The sequence below is a fragment of the Odocoileus virginianus genome, unplaced genomic scaffold (assembly GCF_023699985.2).
Source record: "Odocoileus virginianus isolate 20LAN1187 ecotype Illinois unplaced genomic scaffold, Ovbor_1.2 Unplaced_Contig_20, whole genome shotgun sequence".
Taxonomy (NCBI): domain Eukaryota; kingdom Metazoa; phylum Chordata; class Mammalia; order Artiodactyla; family Cervidae; genus Odocoileus; species Odocoileus virginianus.
In genome coordinates, this window is record NW_027224337.1 from 629,114 (window position 1) to 647,462 (window position 18,349).

At 39.5% G+C, this 18,349-nt stretch overlaps 1 protein-coding gene across 2 annotated transcripts; it reads left to right on the top strand.

Moving 5' to 3' along the window:
• Nucleotides 1–4,118: 4,118 nt before the first annotated feature.
• Nucleotides 4,119–6,809, top strand: LOC110148582 (olfactory receptor 56A3-like). Of its 2 annotated transcripts, XM_020910630.2 has the most exons (2): nucleotides 4,119–4,158; nucleotides 5,905–6,809. In XM_020910630.2, exons 1-2 carry the CDS (start codon nucleotides 4,119–4,121, stop codon nucleotides 6,807–6,809), a joined length of 945 nt encoding a protein of 314 aa, XP_020766289.2. The 2 variants fall into 2 exon arrangements, with proteins under 2 accessions (XP_020766289.2, XP_020766288.2); XM_020910629.2 differs by lacking the exon at nucleotides 4,119–4,158 and having other exon boundaries at nucleotides 5,862–6,809.
• The last annotated feature ends 11,540 nt before the right edge of the window (nucleotides 6,810–18,349 follow it).

The following is an 18,349-nucleotide window of genomic DNA, read 5'->3' on the forward strand; positions in this document are numbered from 1 at the left end:
CTCTCCTTTGCCCTTCGCTTCTATGATCTTTTCTTTCTTAGTGATGATAGAGATGCAGAGGAGGTGAAGTTTGTCCATGGGAGACTAACAGGTGGTGGGGAGCCTGACAGTACATCATCTGGACCCCACTTAGGAAAATTGGGAGTATGGACACTGGGCACAAAGTATTCATGCAAAAGTACTGGAATCATGGGGAGGAATTAAACTTATTCTGTATAACTTAGCAAGGTGAGAACAGAGGTCACAATTGGGAGCCGGGGGGATATCAGAAAGTAGCTCCTCGGATGTCAGTTCCATCTAAATAGTATCTAAAGCTACAGCTGCCAAAACAAACAAACAAAAAAATGATTCCCAAAGATCAAAGAGGTATCTGCTGCTGGATATTGTCAATAATGTCTGTAACTATATTTCAGAGACACATGTTACAGGTCTGTCTGAGTTCTGTGGAGTTACGTGAATGCTAACAACCTTAACACTTCATGAAACAGGGCTTCCATAGTGTTATCTGTGGCCTCTCCTACAGCTTGGGTGGTCACATCCACTTTAGACTTGGACACTCTACTTTCCCTGCTTCTTCCTACCCCTCGCTGGAACCAGTAACCATTAGCTCCTGGTTCTCAGCCCTGGTGCTCTTATTGGCAAGTTCTAATGGCAAAGTCTGAAAGAGAACAAAAGCAGAAATTAATGCATATTTATACTTAAGGCTCAGTGGGTTTTTTAATGTTTCTTGAGTGACATATGCATTGAAGAACACATAGGAACAAATATTCCAGAGAAAATAAGGGTCAAAGAGTGGAGTAAAGAGACAAATTAATCTTGCTTCTTTCTTAGAAATTTCATCCTACTTCTAGAAATAATAACTCCTAATCTCTTGAGAAAAAATATAAACCATGCATCTTTCTTCAGGTACCCATGGACACTCATGTCTGAATCACCAGTTGTTCCAGTTAGCTGTACCCTCTTAAGGCTATTTCAACATTTTTTCTGCTTCCATGCATGCATTTCTTGATTCTTTAAGGAAGAACTTAGAAATTCCTACCTAACAAAAGCATCCTGAAGATAGTGAGATTTGGGTCTATGACTTGTAAAACTTAAATGTAAAACTGATTCAGAGGAAGAAAGGAGAAAGGATCAGTTGACAGAATCTGAAGGATGGAGGTGGTGTTTAGAGGGGACAGTTGGAACTGGGCAGCCTGGAGTTCTACATTGTGTGGCACAAGCAAAGTTAATAGGAGCTCAATCATTGTGACAGTGGTATGCTTGTTAGATTTTCCTTTTTGCCTCAGACTTATAAGTGAGTGAGTGTATTCTAAGACAAAGAGGCAAAGAAAGGTAGAGTTGATTGAATGTAGTGCCCAGAACATGTAGAAGGTCCTTTGGTTACAACTCACCACGTACAGATGTGAGAATTGGACCATAAAGAAGGCTGAGTGCCAAAGAACTGATGCTTTTGAACTGTTGCTGGAGAAGACTCTTGAGAGTCCCTTAGACAACAAGGTGCTCAAACCAGTCGATACTAAAGGAAATCAACCCTGAAAATTCCTTGAGAAAACTGATGCTGAAACTGAAGCGCATACTTTGGTCACCTGATGCAAAGAACCAACTCATTGGAAAAGACTCTGATGCAGGGAAGGGTTGAGGGCAGGAGGAGGAGGGGGCAACAGAGGATGAGATGGTTTGATGGCATCATTGACTCAATGGACATGAGTTTGAGCAAATCAGAGGTAGTGAAGGCCAGGCTAGCATGCAACAGTCCATGGGGTCACAAAGAGTCAGACACAACTGAGCTATTGAACAACAACAACACTGGATGTTATATTCATAAGATGTTCCTCTTAAGGACATCCTATACTTCCAGTATCTCTCTCTCCCTGTGAGCAACTCCATCAGGCAAAGCCTTGAGCACCAGACAAGAAGAACTGAGTAGAAGTGAAGAGTGTGTGGTTATGAAATTTTTTTCAAAAAAGAGAATATGGCTCTGGAAATTGCTTTAGAATCTTTATTGAATCCTTAGGTATCTGCCACTTAGAGGACAGACACAAGAAACCAATAACAAGAGTCACAGTATGATACTAATTAAGAATGAAACAGGGCTCCATGAGCAGTGGGAAGCAGGAATCAGAGTTGCAACTGAAAGGAAAAAGAAGATGCCAGACTGCTGGGAAAGTGCCCTTAAGATCAGGGAGAGAGATGAGGATATGAAAGTGATAGAGCCAATGAGATCCGCATTTCCACCTCACTATAGCAACACAGGACATGGCTGTATGCATATTCGACAGCTTTGGATCTACTTTTGTTTCATCTATATCTAAACCCTAGCAGTTAAGCTGCAGAAAAGACACATAATACTGCTGAAAACTTTGTCCACTGGAAAAGGTAAATTACTAAGATAGTCACCTTGGCACACTTACTTCAGAGTATGGTTACTATTATATGACATGATATGTGTACAATTCTTTCCCAAATTGTTAATGTCACTACTAATATATTGTTATTAGCAAGAGAAAAGGAATTGGAAGATCATTCGATTTCTTCTACGTATCAGGTAGGAAGGCCATGCCTGGCAAACACCAGCTGGACAGGACCATTTGTAAGGGGACAAGGAAGAGGCAAGAGAGGAGTCACAGGAAGGGACACCCCTCCTCCCTCCTCTGAAAACCAGCCCTGGTCACGGACAGGGACTCCCTGGTGAGGAGAATCTGGGAGGAGGAGGATTGGAACTTCATTTGGAGACTAGAATTCATAACTGGAAACCAAAACAGTATTTGAACCACTATAGAGGCAAAAGTTGGTTTCTAATAGTATGAAAATGCTTTTCACTACTGGCTTCACAGTTTGATTAAAACACTCTTTCCCTTGCTACCCTGCCCCTACTCCAAATGTCCTTCCCTTGTATCAGTTCTGTTTTCAGAACTATTCATTGTATCATCAGTGAAGTTTGCTTACATTTCCACAATGTTGATGAGGCCCCTACATTATCATAGGATTATTTATTAGGGCAAGAGGGAATCTAGAAAGTATTTGAATCTAAAGCACTGGATTAGGATTAGACAGGAATAGGATTAGCCTAATACTGTGAGAATGGTTAAGATTATGAGAATCAGCCACTCCTTGGTAATGTGGTGATAATAAAACATATCTCAGAGGGGGTGAAGAATTAAATGAGATGAATCCCTAAATATTTGAGCACTGTTCCCAGCAAGTGATAAGAGTTCAACAGCTAAACAATATGTAATTTTATATTATGTTAATGAACCTCATGAGAAATACAGAGGAAATTTCATAAACTCCTGATAAAAATTTTCTAAACCCACATGATAACACTCTATATGAGACTGTGTAGACAGCTTTAAATGCACTGCTTTGAAGGTTGCCAGAAAGTCCTGACCTACACATTTTTCCAAGTTACAGACTTCTTTTGACTCTCTGGTTCTATTCCTTGGTGGGGAAGATCTGCTGGAAAAGGGATAGGCTACCCACTCCAGGATTCTTGGGCTTCCCTTGTGGCTCATCTGGTAAAGAATCCACCTGCAATGTAGGAGACCTGGGTTCAATCCCTGGGTTGGGAAGATTCCCTGAAGAAAGGAAAGGCTACTCACTCCATATTCTGGTCTGGAGAATTCCATGGACTATACAGTCCATGAACTTGCAAAGAGTCAGATATGAGAGACTGACTTTCACTTTCACAATTCAAGGAGAGGAGAATCTTAAAATCATTTGTCTGTAATGTAAATGAGAGTATCACATCAGTTTATTCACAATTCTCTTTCTCCAGCCTATTCCCCATGCCCATTAGTCAGCCCTCCCCTATTCTCTTCTGATAGTTTGCTCAAGACTCTGTCATTGCTTATAGCACTTATTATCTGTTGTCCCCAGAATGGCTTTAGTTTTCCCTGCTTCAGAGTAGGGATGGTTTCTAATTCAATTCTCTGATCCTAGTATCACACTAGTGACCCTAGTATTTCCAGGCCAAGGAGAAACTTTAAATGATGAGACGACAATGGCAACTTTGAACTAGCCTGGAAGAAAGAGGGAATGTATATCTAGATTATTGTATGGAAGAAAGGGAAATCAGAGATGGAAAGAATCTTAAGGTGAATCTCACCACCCTCACAAAAATGCAATCAGAAAATGAAGTTTCATCCTGTTTACTATTAAGTATCAGTCCTGCAGAACTGGGTGGAATTGCTCATTCTCCTTTAAAGGTGATTCATCCTGGAGTTAGGAATCCAACTAATATGAAGACCAAAGAAATAGAGTGAACAAAAGGCAATTTTTAGGAACAATTCGTAGGTACCAAATTAAAATGACCTTAGAAAAATGTAAATTCACTAACATTATTTTCAGTGTACTTTTTTAAATAAATACATCTGAAAGGTCAGATTTTGGTGGTTGGAGGTCTACAGTCATTTATCTGAGTCCCTAGTTTGTGCTCTGCTACTTATTTCCATGTGTTGTGCCAGCTAAATTGCAGATATCAGTCTATGTGAAAAGTGAAAAAGTGAATGCTAATTTCTCAGTTGTATCTGATTCTTTGAGATGCCTGGTCTGTAGCCCACAAGGTTCCTTGTCCATGGAATTCTCCAGGCAAGAATACTGGAGTGTGTAGCCATTCCCTTCACCAGGGGTCTTCTGGACCCAGGATTCAAACCTGGGTCTCCCTCATTGCAGCAGATTCTTTACTGTGTGAGCCACCAGTGAAACCCAGAGTATATGTAATCATTTTTAAATAATGAAGAAGAAATATGAATGCGAATTTAGATGCTTATTACAAAGTAGCTTTCTAAGCAATTTTCCCCTTCTCTTTAGTTTCTGTAAAAATTTAGCAGTTCTATTAAAAACAGAGAGCAAAGGGGTTTCCCTGGTGATTTAGTGGTAAAAATTCTGCCTGCCAAAGCAGGAGACATAGAGTTCATCCTTGATACAGGAAGATCCTACAGGCCATGGAGCAACTCAGCCTGTGGGCCACACCTACCCAGCTTGTGCTCTAGAGCCTGGGAACCACAACTACTGAGACCACATGCCTCTACTGCTGAAGCTGACATTCCCTAAAGCCCGTGCTCCACAATAAGAGAAGCCACCACAATGAGAAGCCCATGGCCCGCAACTGGAGTAGTTCCTGCTTTCTGCAACCAGAGATAAGCCCATGCAGCAACAAGAACCAGCACAGCCAAAAAATAAATAAATAAAATAGTTTTAAAAAGAGTGAAGTAAGTCAGAAAGTGAAAAACAATTATCATATATTAATTCATACATGTGGAATATGGGGAAATGGTACAGATGAACCATTTCCAGGACAGGAATAGAGACAAGATGTAGAGAACAGACTTTGAAATAAGAGTGGTGTGGGGGAGAGGAATTGGTAGTTTGGGACTGACATATATACACTAACATGTGTGAAATAGATAGCTAGTGGGAACGTGCAATATCACACAGGGATCTCAGCACAGTGCTCGGTAATGATTTGGAAGGATAGTATACGGGAGTAGAGTCAAAGGAGGGCTCAAAAGCGATGGCATATATGTTTACATAGGGATGATTAATTCTGTTGTACAGTAGAAACTAACAATATTGTGAAACAATAGTACCCCCAAAAAAATTAAAAATAAGCTTGACAAATCAAACATTTACAAAGAAACCATATCATCTCACTCTTCTGTATCATTTAAAGTAATGTGACTATTCCCAGCAGGGCACAAAAGATGCACATGTAAATTCACTAGGCTTGGATAAATTGCCAGAATCCACAAGTCCCTTAAGTAAAGCAATTTCTTCTGTTGCTATATATCTTGAATTAGTAACTAGTTTTATCCTAAAATTATAGATCACCAAAAGGAAGCTGTGGAACTATATGACAAACTATGACAGCACACCAAAATGGCAGCATCTCCACTGAGTTTTCAGACTTTCTTCTGAACTGTTTTGTCAGGTCCCCCAGCTGGCAGCACTGGCTGTCCCTGCCCCTTAGCTTCCTCTTGCTCCTGGCCCTTGGGGCCAACACCACCCTCCTGATCACCATCCGGCTGGAGGCCTCTCTACACGAGCCCATGTACTACCTGCTCAGCCTGCTCTCCTTGCTGGACACAGTGATCTGTCTCACCGTCATCCCCAAGGTCCTGGCCATCTTCTGGTTTGATCTCAGGTCCATCAGCTTCTTTGCCTGCTTCCTTCAGATGTACATCATGAATTGTATCTTTGCCATGGAGTCCTGCACGTTCATGGTCATGGCCTATGACCGCTATGTGGCCATCTGCCATCCACTGATGTACCCATCCATCGTCACTAACCAATTTATAGTCAAGGCAGCCATTTTCATTTTGGCCAGAAGTGTCTTTTTGACACTGCCCATCCCCATTCTCTCAGGACGTCTGCATTATTGTGGGAGAAACGTCATTGAGAACTGCATCTGTGCCAATATGTCTGTCTCCAGGCTCTCCTGTAGTGATATTACCATCAATCGTCTCTACCAATTTACTGCAGGCTGGACCCTGCTGGGATCTGACCTCATCCTCATCTTCCTCTCCTACACCTTCATACTGAGGGCTGTGCTGAGACTCAAGGCACAGGGAGCTGTGGCCAAGGCCCTAAGCACATGTGGCTCCCACTTCATCCTGATCCTCTTCTTCAGCACTGTCCTTCTGGTTTTTGTCTTCACGCTTATGGTAGAAAAGAAATTGTCCTCTGACATGCCCGTCTTGCTCAATATCCTCCACCACGTCATCCCTCCAGCCCTCAACCCCATTGTCTATGGGGTGCGAACTCAGGAGATCAAGCAAGGAATCCAGAGGCTACTGAAGAAAGAATGGTAACTGGAACAACTGGATCTTGTCTTTCCTAAAATTGGGTGGCATTTGAATGGATTATTCAACGATTATTGAGTCAATGAGTGGACTGAAGTTCATATCGATGAATTTTAATTTCAAACTGTGTAAACGTTTTTGTGTTCCCTTTAATAAAGCTTCAATCTCATCTAGAGTTCCTCTTTCTCTCACACTTCAAAAGGAATCTCCTTTAAAAAAATTGAAACTAAAAAAAGGGAATCTCCTTGATCCATTTGTCCCCTTTTCCCACACTTCTTATCCTATTTTGTCCAAAATACTAAAATTCCTTAAGCAAGTTCTAAAGTGAGAGATTTATGTTCCTGAACAGACAACTGTTAATATACCATACTTTTCTTATCTTGGGGATACAACTGTGTCTATTTGGTGGGCTGTGTTGGGTAATTTGTAATGTGTTCTTATTCTGATTTCCACTGAAGGGAGTATATTGGAGACTAAGATAGTAGTAGTAGTGTCAGGCGCAGAGTCATGTCTGACCCTTTGTGACCCTATGGGCTGCCCACCAGGCTCCTCTGTCCATGGGATTCTCCAGGCAAGAATCTCTTGGAGTGGGTTGCCATTCCCTTCTTTACGGGAATCTTCCCACCCACAGACTGAAACTGCTTCTCCTGCATTGCAGGCAGATACTTTACTAGCTGAGCCACCAGAGAAGCCCAAAGATAATAGGAGTTTAAACTTCAATTCTGAATGCTGGAAAGTTACTAATAGTCTGGAATTATCTTTTTCTCTCAACTTTCAATGATACCACAGGCATTAATCAACTCACTGTCTCTCTGTCTCGCTTTTCTTCTCTTCACTTCTCCATCAATGTGCATTAGAAAGGGGCAGGTTTTTTTCCCTGAATACTCACGTGTATAAGAATTATCATGAAGTTTCGGTAGATTTAAGGGACTATCGACTTTATGACCCAAAGTGTCTGTGCATTGGACACATATCTTTTGGATCCAGGGTTCCATGGTGAATGATATGCAAACACATGGTATGCTAATGAGTTAAAGAAGTTAAGCAACGTAATATACGATTCAGTAATAATACTCAAAGATACAATAGACTATATGAACGTTAGTTTAGTTTCTAAGCACACTTGGGTTCTGCAAATTCCGTTAACTATTAAGGTACAAAAATAAACAGAACATTAGAATTGCTTTCAGGCTTCTCTGGGCGCTCAGTCGGTAAAGAAACTGCCTGCAATGCAGGAGATGTAGGTTCAATCCCTGGGTCAGGAAGATCCCTGGAGAAGGAAATGGCAACCCACCCCAGAATTCTTGCCTGGGAAATCCATGGACAGAGGAGCCTGGCGGGCTGCAGTCCTTGGGTTACAAAGTTGGACACAACTGAGCCACTAAACCACTGCCACCACTGCTTTCAGGAGCTCAAAGTTGGTTTAGAAAGTGTGTGTGTTAGTCATTCAGTCATGTCCAACTCTTTGCAACCCCATGGACTGTAGGCCACCAGGCTCCTCTGCCCACGGGATTCTCCAGGCAAGAATACTGGAGTGGGTTACCATTCTCTTTTCCAAAAGTTGGATTAGGAAGAATATAAATAATGAGACGGTAACAGGCAGGAAGGCTGGGGTCCCCAAGTGGAGGAAATAGGCTGCAAGTGTCAGACTTTTTGTCTCTCTCTTAAGAGGCAGGAGGAAACAAACTACAAAAGTCACATTTTTTTCCCTCTCTGTACAAAATAAAAGGGAGGTTTCTTTTAAAACTTTGTGTTACCATGACAACATCTGATTCTGCCTGAACTGAACTTTTCTCAACCCTTGAGGTAACCAATGTGTTTTTCTATGGAAATGTTTTTCTTAAGCTATTTTAATGAACTGTGTATTTACTTTAGACTCTGTCTTTCTTCAATATTGGTTCCACCTAAGACTCAGAACCAATAATGGCTCAACAAATCAGTATGTTTTACTCATGGAAATGTTCTCTTAAGCTGTGTTAAAGAAACTGCATTTGCTTGGAAACCTGCCTTTCTTCAAGCTTCATGTCAATTGTTTTATGGTCTGGGATAACTCACCTTGTGCAAATGCTATCTCAAAATGCACGTTGTGGGTGAGGGGCCTGGGGCAACTCTCCCATTTTGAGACATTCCCTTTCTCTAATTAGAAGCTTGCTAATAGGTGTATAACTTCTTGCTATAAACTAGTAAGGGAGCACTCTTTCTGCCCCTTTCTGATGTCTATGTCAGAAGCTTTCTCTCTTTTATACTTTAATAAAACTTTACTACACAAAAACTCTAAACAATCAAGCCTCGTCACTGGCCCCGGATTGAATTTCTCTCCTCCAGAGGCCAAGAATCCTGGCATTGTTCATGGCTCATATGAACAACCTTTCAATGATAATTTCAGAAATATATTATTCTCATATGAAGAAGCTGAGGAATTAAACAATGTGTCTCTGCAGGTACTAAGATGCTGAGAAACATAGGAAGGCAACAGATGGAGTTAGAAGGTCTGAGTTGTAAGCCTTGCACAACCACATACACACACAAATTCGTTTCCTGGAAACAAGTGAGTTGGTATTGTTGTGTTTCATGTTACTCTGTTACCTGAAAATAGTAAACAATTTGTTTAGAAGATCCCTTCTACACATAAGACCTGTGTGCTTCAGTGACAACATATGTGTGTTATGTTATTTTCACCATGAAAGGAAATATCTACCAAAAGTTCAATGAAGAAGTGAAGTGAAGTGAAGTCGCTCAGTAGTGTCCGACTCTTTGCGACCCCATGGACTGTAGCCTACCAGGCTCCTCCATCCATGGAATTTTCCAGGCAAGAATACTGGAGTGGGTTGCCATTTCCTTCTCCAATACTCTTCTCCAAGTCTGGTTCTTTCAGTCTTTACTGAAAGCATCAGGAACACATCTCTTGCCTTACTTAAGCTTTCATCCTGCAAAGATCTATCCATTTCTTTTCCTTCTGCCACTCACGGTGAAAAAGAATACATAAATTACTATTTGATTTCTCTACCCCTGTATAGCACTATGAACTACTATTTGAAAAATAAGTGTGCACTCACATAAAAAAAAATAAGTAAAAGTGTATATCAATATTTCATTGAGAAAATGCACTTGTCAAAAATAAAAAGGAATCTGTTCAGATTGCTTGGTTCACACCATAAATAACAGTTTCGTTTATTACTTGAAGAAGTCTCCCGAAAATCTTATTCACTTAAAGATTTCAATATAAAGAAAATCTCTTGGTTTAAAACTGCATAAAATTGTATAACTGGATACCAATGTGAAGGTCTTACAAATACAGATATAATAGCCATCTAACACAAATATAACATAAGTTTTTATCTATTATGAATGAAACTGTTATGAACAAGCAGGTCAAGAATTTGTGTGAATATATGTTGTAAATTTTCCTTGGTAAATGTTAGAAGTACATTGCAAGATTGTAGAGTATGGATATGCTTAAATTTCTGGCAGAATATCACGGTTTGAAGAGTGCTTACTCTATTTTACTCTCCTTCCAGCAGTAAGAATTCCAGTTATTTCTTCCTCCACATCCACGCCAACACTTGCTGTCATTTTGTAAATGTCAGCCATTCTTCTAGCTGTGCAGTGGCATCTCATTATAATTTTAATTTGCATTGCTTCAATTGGCCATTTAAATGGCTCTTTTAAAAAAAATTATTCATTCTTTTATTTTTGTAACTGGGTTACTCACTTTATAGTTAAGTGATAGCATTATATATTCTAGTACTTTGCAGAAATATGCATCATGAAAATTTCTCATAATCCGTGTCTTGCTTGCATTCTCATTTTTCCATTTTAATTTTTTAAAGAGAAGTGATTTTAAATTTTGATGAAATATAACATCATTATTAAGTCCTTTGAGGCATACTCTTTTTGCCCTAATTAAGAAATGCCAACCTGTCTTAAGCTTATAAATATTTTTTCCAACAACTTTTAATAATTTTTAATTTTCGATTTTAGGTATAAGTCTATGCCCTAAGGTATGTTTGTGGTATTGGATAATTGCTAGAGTTTGTTGTTATTGTTGTTTTCTGAGTAGAAATACAGTTGGAATGTTCCAGCAGCATTTGCTGAAAAGACTATCATTTCTCCCATTGAATTACTTTGGGTCCTTAGTCAAAATGCAATGTTTGTTCATGTATAGGTCTATTTCTGGACCCTCTATTCTTTTCCATGACACCAACCTATGTATACTTACACAGAAAACACAATGTCTTGATTACTTTATCACATTTTATGTAATGAACTGAGATAATGTGAGTGCTCCAAAGTTGTTCCTTCTTAAAATTGCCCTTACTCTTTGCATCCCTTTCATTTTCATATAAATTTTAGAAGCAGTTTGTCAATTTCTCCAGAAAAGACTGCCAGGATTTTAATTAGGATGGCATTGTTCTACAGATCAATTCAATGAGAATTAATGTCCTGAAAGGCTTCCCGGGTGGATCTGACTGCTAATGTGAGAGACATGGGATCTATCCCTGGATTAGGAAGATCTCCTGGAGAAGGAAATGGCAACCCACTCTGTATTCTTGCCTGGAGAATCCCATGGACACAGGAACCTGGAAGGCTACAGTCCATGGGATTACAAGTGTCAGACATGATTTAGTGGCTAAACTACCACCACCAACGTTTTGATAATATTACCCCTTCAAACATGTGCAAATAGCACATATTTACATTTTTTACATTTTTTTAATTTATCTCAGCAATACTTCTCATTTCCATGTATAGATCTTTCTCATATTTTTAAAAAGTTTTCCTACATAGTTTAATACTATTTTCAACATTTTTCCAGTTCATTTTCCAATGGCTTATTTCTAATATATAAAAATATTGATTTTTATCTGTTAATCTTATATTCTGAGATATTGACAAATTAGTTGGTGCAATTTTAAAAATTGAATTTGTAAGACATTCCACATACTTTATGGTTTTCTTTAAATAAAGACAATTTTGCTCCTTCATTCTTCCCAAACTATGTTTTTTTTTATTCCTTTAATTTATTGCACTGCTTAGGAAATCCAGTGCAATGTTAACTGGAAATCCTGAGTGAGAGGGGACATATTTATCTTTTGTCTTACACTGAGAAAAATATCATTAAGTACTATTTCAGCTCTTCAGCATCAATTTGAGAAAGTTTCCTTTTTATCCTTTTTTCTTTAGTATTATTATGAATGATATGGCATTTTGTTAAATATTTCTCTGATTTGATTGAGATAGTTATATATTTTTCACTCTATATTGTTGATATAAATAACAAGGTCAATTTATATTTTATTATTAAGTCAACTTAACAACAGATGAATGGATAAAGAACATGTGGTGTATATGTGTGTGTGTGTGTCTGTGTGTGCATGTGTGTGTATGTGTATATATGTGTATATTTATATATGGCAACAACACTGGATGGACTTGTAGGGCATTATGCTTGGAGAAATAAGTCAGACTGAGCAAGATAAATATTGTGGCTATCAAGTCTATGTGAAATCTCAAAAATAAAACAAGCTAGTAAATATAGCAAACAATTAACAAACTCATATTTATAGATAACAAACTATAGATAGAGTAAAACCTTTATTTTAAAAATTAAGAATTGTTATGAGAATCACCTAAACCTACAACAACCATGAAAATTTTTTAAATAAGTTTTTAAGCCATAACTAAAGAAAAAATTCTTGCTCTATTTTTTCTAGACCCTCAAAGAAATGTGTGAAAGTGCAAGTCACTCAGTCGTGTCCAACTCTTTGCAAACCCCTGGACTATACAGTCCATGGAATTCTCTAGGCCAGAATTCTGGAATGGGTAGCCTTTCCCTTCTCCAGGGGATCTTCCCAACCCAGGGATCGAACCAAGGTCTCCCACATTGCAGGCAGATTCTTTACCTGCTGAGCCACAAGGGAAGCCTTGAAGAAAAGAAATGTGTACAAGGAAATAAACAGTAGTAGTATTTGTGTGTGTGTGTGTGTGTGTGTGTGTGTGTGTGTTCAGGCACTATTTTGTGTCCACTCTTTGCAAGCCCATGGACTGTAGCCCACCAGGCTCCTCTATTCATGAGGCTTTCCGGGAAAGAATATCAGAGCTGTTTTCCATATCCTCCTCCTGCGGATCTCCCGAACACAAGGGATCAAACCCATATCTCCTACCTGAGTCTCTTGCACTGGCAGGCAGATTCTTTTACTACTTGGTAACAATTATTACCAAAGAGGCTGAAATTGAACCATTCTATGAAGACCTACAACACCTTCTAGAACTAACACCAGAAAAAGATGTCCTTTTCATTATAGGGGACTAGAATGCCAAAAATAGGAAGTCAAGAGATACCTGGAGTAACAGGCAAGTTTGCCCTTCGAGTACAAAATGAAGCAGGGCAGAGGCTAACAGAGTTTTGCCAAGAGAATGCACTGGTCATAGCAAACACCTTCTTTCAACAACACAAGAGAAGACTCTACACAAGGACATCACAAGACGGTCAATATTTGTATCAGATTGTTTATATTCTTTGCAACTGAAGATGGAGAAGTTCTATATAGTCAGCAAAAGCAAAACCAGGAGCTGACTGTGGCACAGATCATGAACTTCTTATTGAAAAATTCAGACTTAAATCAAAGAAAGTAGGGAAAACCATTAGACCATTCAGGTATGACCTAAATCAAATCCCTTATGATTATACAGTGGAAGTGACAAATAGATTCAAGGGATTAGATCTGATAGACAGAGTGCCTGAAGAACTATGAATGGAGGTTCATGACATTGTACAGAGGCAGTGATCAAGACCATCCCCAAGAAAAAGAAATGCAAAAGGACAAATTGGTTGCCTGAGGAGACCTTACAAATAGCCAAGAAAAGAAGAGAAGCTAAAGGCAAAGGAGAAAGGAAAGATATACCCATTTGAACACAGAGTTCCAAAGAATAGCAAGGAGAGATAAGAAAGCCTTCCTCAGTGATCAATGCAAAGAAATAAAGGAAAACAATAGAATGGGAAAGACTAGAGATCTCTTCAAGAAAATTAGAGATAGCAAGAGAATATTTCATGCAAACATGGGCCCAATAAAGGACAGAAATGGTGTGAACCAACAGAAGCAGAAGACATTAGGAAGAGGTGGCCAAAATACACAGAAGAACTAGATGAAAAAGATCTTCATGACCCAGATAACCATGATGGTGTGATCATTCACCTAGAGCCAGACATCCTGGTATGCGAAGTTATGTGGGCCTTAGGAAGCATTACTACAAACAAAGCCAGTGGAGGTGATGGAATTCCAGCTGAGCTACTTCATATCCTAAAAGACGTTGCTGCTAAAGTGCTACACTAAGATGCCATCAAGTTTGGAAAACTCAACAGTGGCCACAGGGCTGGAAAAGATCAGTTTTCATTCCAATCCCAAAGAAAGGCAATGCCAATGAATGCTCAAACTACCACACAATTGCACTCATTTCACATGCTAAAAGTAATGCTCGAAACGCTCCAAGCTAGGCTTCAATACAGAAGAACTGTACAAAAAAGATCTTTACAACCCAGATAATCACAATGGTGTGATCACTCACACTCACCTAGAGCCAGACATCCTAGAATGTGAAGTCACGTGGGCCTTATAAAGCATCACTAAGAACAAAGCTAGTGGAGGTGATGGAATTCCAGTTGAGCTATTTCATATCCTGAAAGATGATGCTGTGAAAGTGCTGCACTCAATATGCCAGCAAATTTGGAAAACTCAGCAGTGGCCAGGGGCTGGAAAAGGTCAGTTTTCATTCCAACCCCAAAGAAAGACAATCCCAAAGAATGCTCAAACTACTGCACAATTGCACTCATTTCACACGCTAGTAAAGTAATGCTCAAAATTCTCCAAGCCAGGCTTCAACCGTATGTGAACTGTGAGCTTCCAGATGTTCAAGTTGGATTTAGAAAAGCAGAGAAACCAGAGATCAAATTGCCAACATCCGTTGGATCATCGAGAAAGCAAGAGTGCCAGAAAAACATTTATTTCTGCTTTACTGACTATGCCAAAGTCTTTGACTGTGTGGATCAGAATAAACTGTGGAAAATTCTTCAAGAGATGGGAATACCAGACCACCTGACCCACCTCTTGAGAAACCTATATGCAGGTCAGGAAGCAACAGTTAGAACTGGACATGGACCAACAGACTGGTTCCAAATAGGAAAAGGAGTATGTCAAGGCTGTATATTGTCACCCTGCTTATTTAACTTATATGCAGAGTACATCATGAGAAATGCTGGGCTGGAAGAAGCACAAGCTGGAATCAAGATTGCCAGGAGAAGTATCAATAACCTCAGATATGCAGATGACACCACCCTTATGGCAGAAAGTGAAGAGGAACTAAAAAGCCTCTTGATGAAAAGGAAGGAGGAGAGTGAAAAAAACTGGCTTAAAGCTCAACATTCAGAAAACTAAGATCATGGCATCTGGTCCCATCACTTCATGGGAAATAGATGGGGAAACAGTGGAAGCAGTGTCAGACTTTATTTTCTTGGGCTCCAAAATCACTGCAGATGGTGATTGCAGCCATGAAATTAAAAGACGCTTACTCCTTGGAAGGAAAGTTATGACCAACCTAGATAGCATATTAAAAAGCAGAGACATTACTTTGCCAACAAAGGTCTGTCTGGTCAAGGCTATGGTTTTTCCAGTGGTCATGTATGGATGTGAGAGTTGGACTGTGAAGAAAGCTGAGTGCTGAAAAATTGATGCTTTTGAACTGTGGTGTTGGAGAAGACTCTTGAGAGTCCCTTTGATTGCAAGGAGATCCGACCAGTCCATCCTAAAGGAGATCAGTCCTGGTTGTTCATTGGAAGGACTGATGCTGAAGCTGAAACTCCAGTACTTTGGCCACCTCATGTGAAGAGTTGACTCATTGGAAAAGACCCTGATGCTGGGAGGGATTGGGAGCAGGAGGAGAAGGGGACGACAGAGGATGAAATGGCTGGATGGCATCATCGACTAGATGGGCATGAGTATGAGTAAACTCTGGGAGTTGGTGATGGACAGGGAGGCCTGGCGTGCTGGGATTCATGGGTGGCAAAGAGTCTGACACGACTGAGTGACTGAACTGAACTGAACTGAGGCTTCAACAGTACATGAACCAAGAACTTCCAGGTGTTCAAGGTGGGTTTAGAAAAGGCAGAAAACCAGAGATTAAATTGCCAACATCCATTGGTTCATAGAAAAACCTAGGGAATTCCAGAAAAACATCTACTTCTCCTTCATTGACTACACTAAATCCTTTGACTGTGTGGATATCAACAAACGAAGCAACAGACAAAGGATTAATCTCAAAAATATACAAACAAACTGGAAAATTCTTCAAGAAGTGGGATTACCAGACCACCTTACCTGCCTCCTGAGAAATATGTATGCAGGTCAAGCAACAGTTAGAACCGAACATGGAATAATGGACTGGTTCCAATATGGGAAAGGAGTACATCAAGGCTGTATATTGTTACCCTGTTTGTTTACCTTATGTGCAGAGTACATCATGAGAAATGCCAGGCTGGATGAAGCACAAGCTGAAATCAAGATTGCTAGGAGAAATATCAATAACCTCAGATACACAGATGACACCATCCTTATGGCAGAAAGTGAAGAGGAACTAACTAAAGAGCCTCTTGATGAAAGTGAAAGAGGAGAGTGAAAAGCTGGCTTAAAACTCAACATTCAAAAAACTAAGATCATGGCATCTGGTCCCAACACTTCATGGCAAATAGATGGGGAAGCAATGGAAATCATGAGATACTTTATTTTGGGGGACTCCAAAATCACTGCAGATGGTGACTGCACCCATGAAATTAAAAGATGCTTGCTCCTTGGAAGAAAAGCTATGACCAATCTAGACAGCATATTAAAAAGCAAGACATTACTTTGCTGACAAAGTCCATCTAGTCAAAGCTTTGATTTTTCCAGTAGTCATGTATGGATGTGAGAGTTGGACTATAAAGAAAGCTGAGCGCTGAAGAATTGATGCTTTTGAACTGTGGTGTTGGCAGAAGACTCTTGAGAGTCCCTTGGACTGCAAGGAGATCAAACCAGTCAATCCTAAAGGAAATCATTCCTGAATATTCATTGGAAGGACTGATGCTGAAACTGAATTTCCAATACTTTGGTCACCTGATGTGAGGAACTGACTCATTTGAAAAGACCCAGATGCTGGGAAATATTGAAAGCAGAGGAGAAGGGGACAACAGTGGATGAGATGGTTGGATGGCATCACCAACTCCAAGGCCATGAGTTTGAGTAAGCTCCAGGAGTTGGTGATGGACAGGGAAGCCTGGCATGTTGCAGTCCAAGGGGTTGCAAAATGTCGGACATGACGAAGCAACTGATTTGAATAATTATTACAGATCATATGGGTGTGAGCCAAAGGGGATAATGGGCACAATGGAAAATGAGCCCCACTCAAAAATAATAAAGTCAATTCACCCAAAGCCACATATGACATATTTTTAAGATTTAGAGTGAGGAAAATTAAAACTAATATCATATTTATAACACAATGACATTTATGAAAATTCAATATCCAACTGTATTCCTTACACAAATATATAGCTAAATAAGCATACTGGAAAGTAATTAGTAGCACATATATTAAATACACTAAAGATTTCACTTTTTGGAAGGGAGGAGAACTAGGAAGAATGCTGAGATACGAAAAAAAAAAAGCAAAATAAAATTGAAACAAAAGAAGGACCTGAAAAAAATGGATGATGCTTGTTCCCATAACTTGAAAAGTATGAATAATTCATATGAGGTTTAAAATGAATAAAAAATAAAGGAACATATTATCTTTCCTAGCATATAAATCCCATTTAAAAAAATTTGAAGCAGCAAAAATGACTGTTGCTTTTCTCTCTGAAAAATACTTTGTGTTTTCTCAATAATATTTTTTCACTTCCTCTTGCACTTTTATCATTATTATGCTGTGATAAAAGTGATAATATATTAACATCATTACATTCAATAACACAATTTTGGATGTCACTATCTGTTAAGCATGTTCAGGAATTCCATGGGAGTTTCTGAGTGAGTTTAAAGGATCGATAGAAGACATCAAAAGTGTATATACAAACACAAATAGACATGTAAAGATGTATGTAAGACAGTCATATTTAGGAGACTGACTAACTGCTAGTAGAGACATGGCAGTGTAGGACTGGATTCCCAGACATCCTTTCTTTTACAGAGAAAGAAAATAATTTCTTCTCTCATCTGCCTGCCTTCCTTTCCCAGAATGGCCTTAAGGGCCAAAGGGAGCAGAATGGAGGAGTTCCCAGAGGGCAGAGTCCCTAACACTCCACAGGTATACCTACCCCAGGTACTTGGGAATGCTCCAAGGCTTCAGTATCAGTGGAACCAGAACCCATGCTTAACGTCATCTGTGAGTCTGAGTGAAGAAAGATAGACCAGCATTAACCAGAAGACAGGAAAGACTTATCTCTTCATCAGGGGTCTGTGTTTGTTTTCATTCCTGGGATAGTGCTGCTGAAGTAGTCTGAAAACCAGTAGCTGATAGTGCCT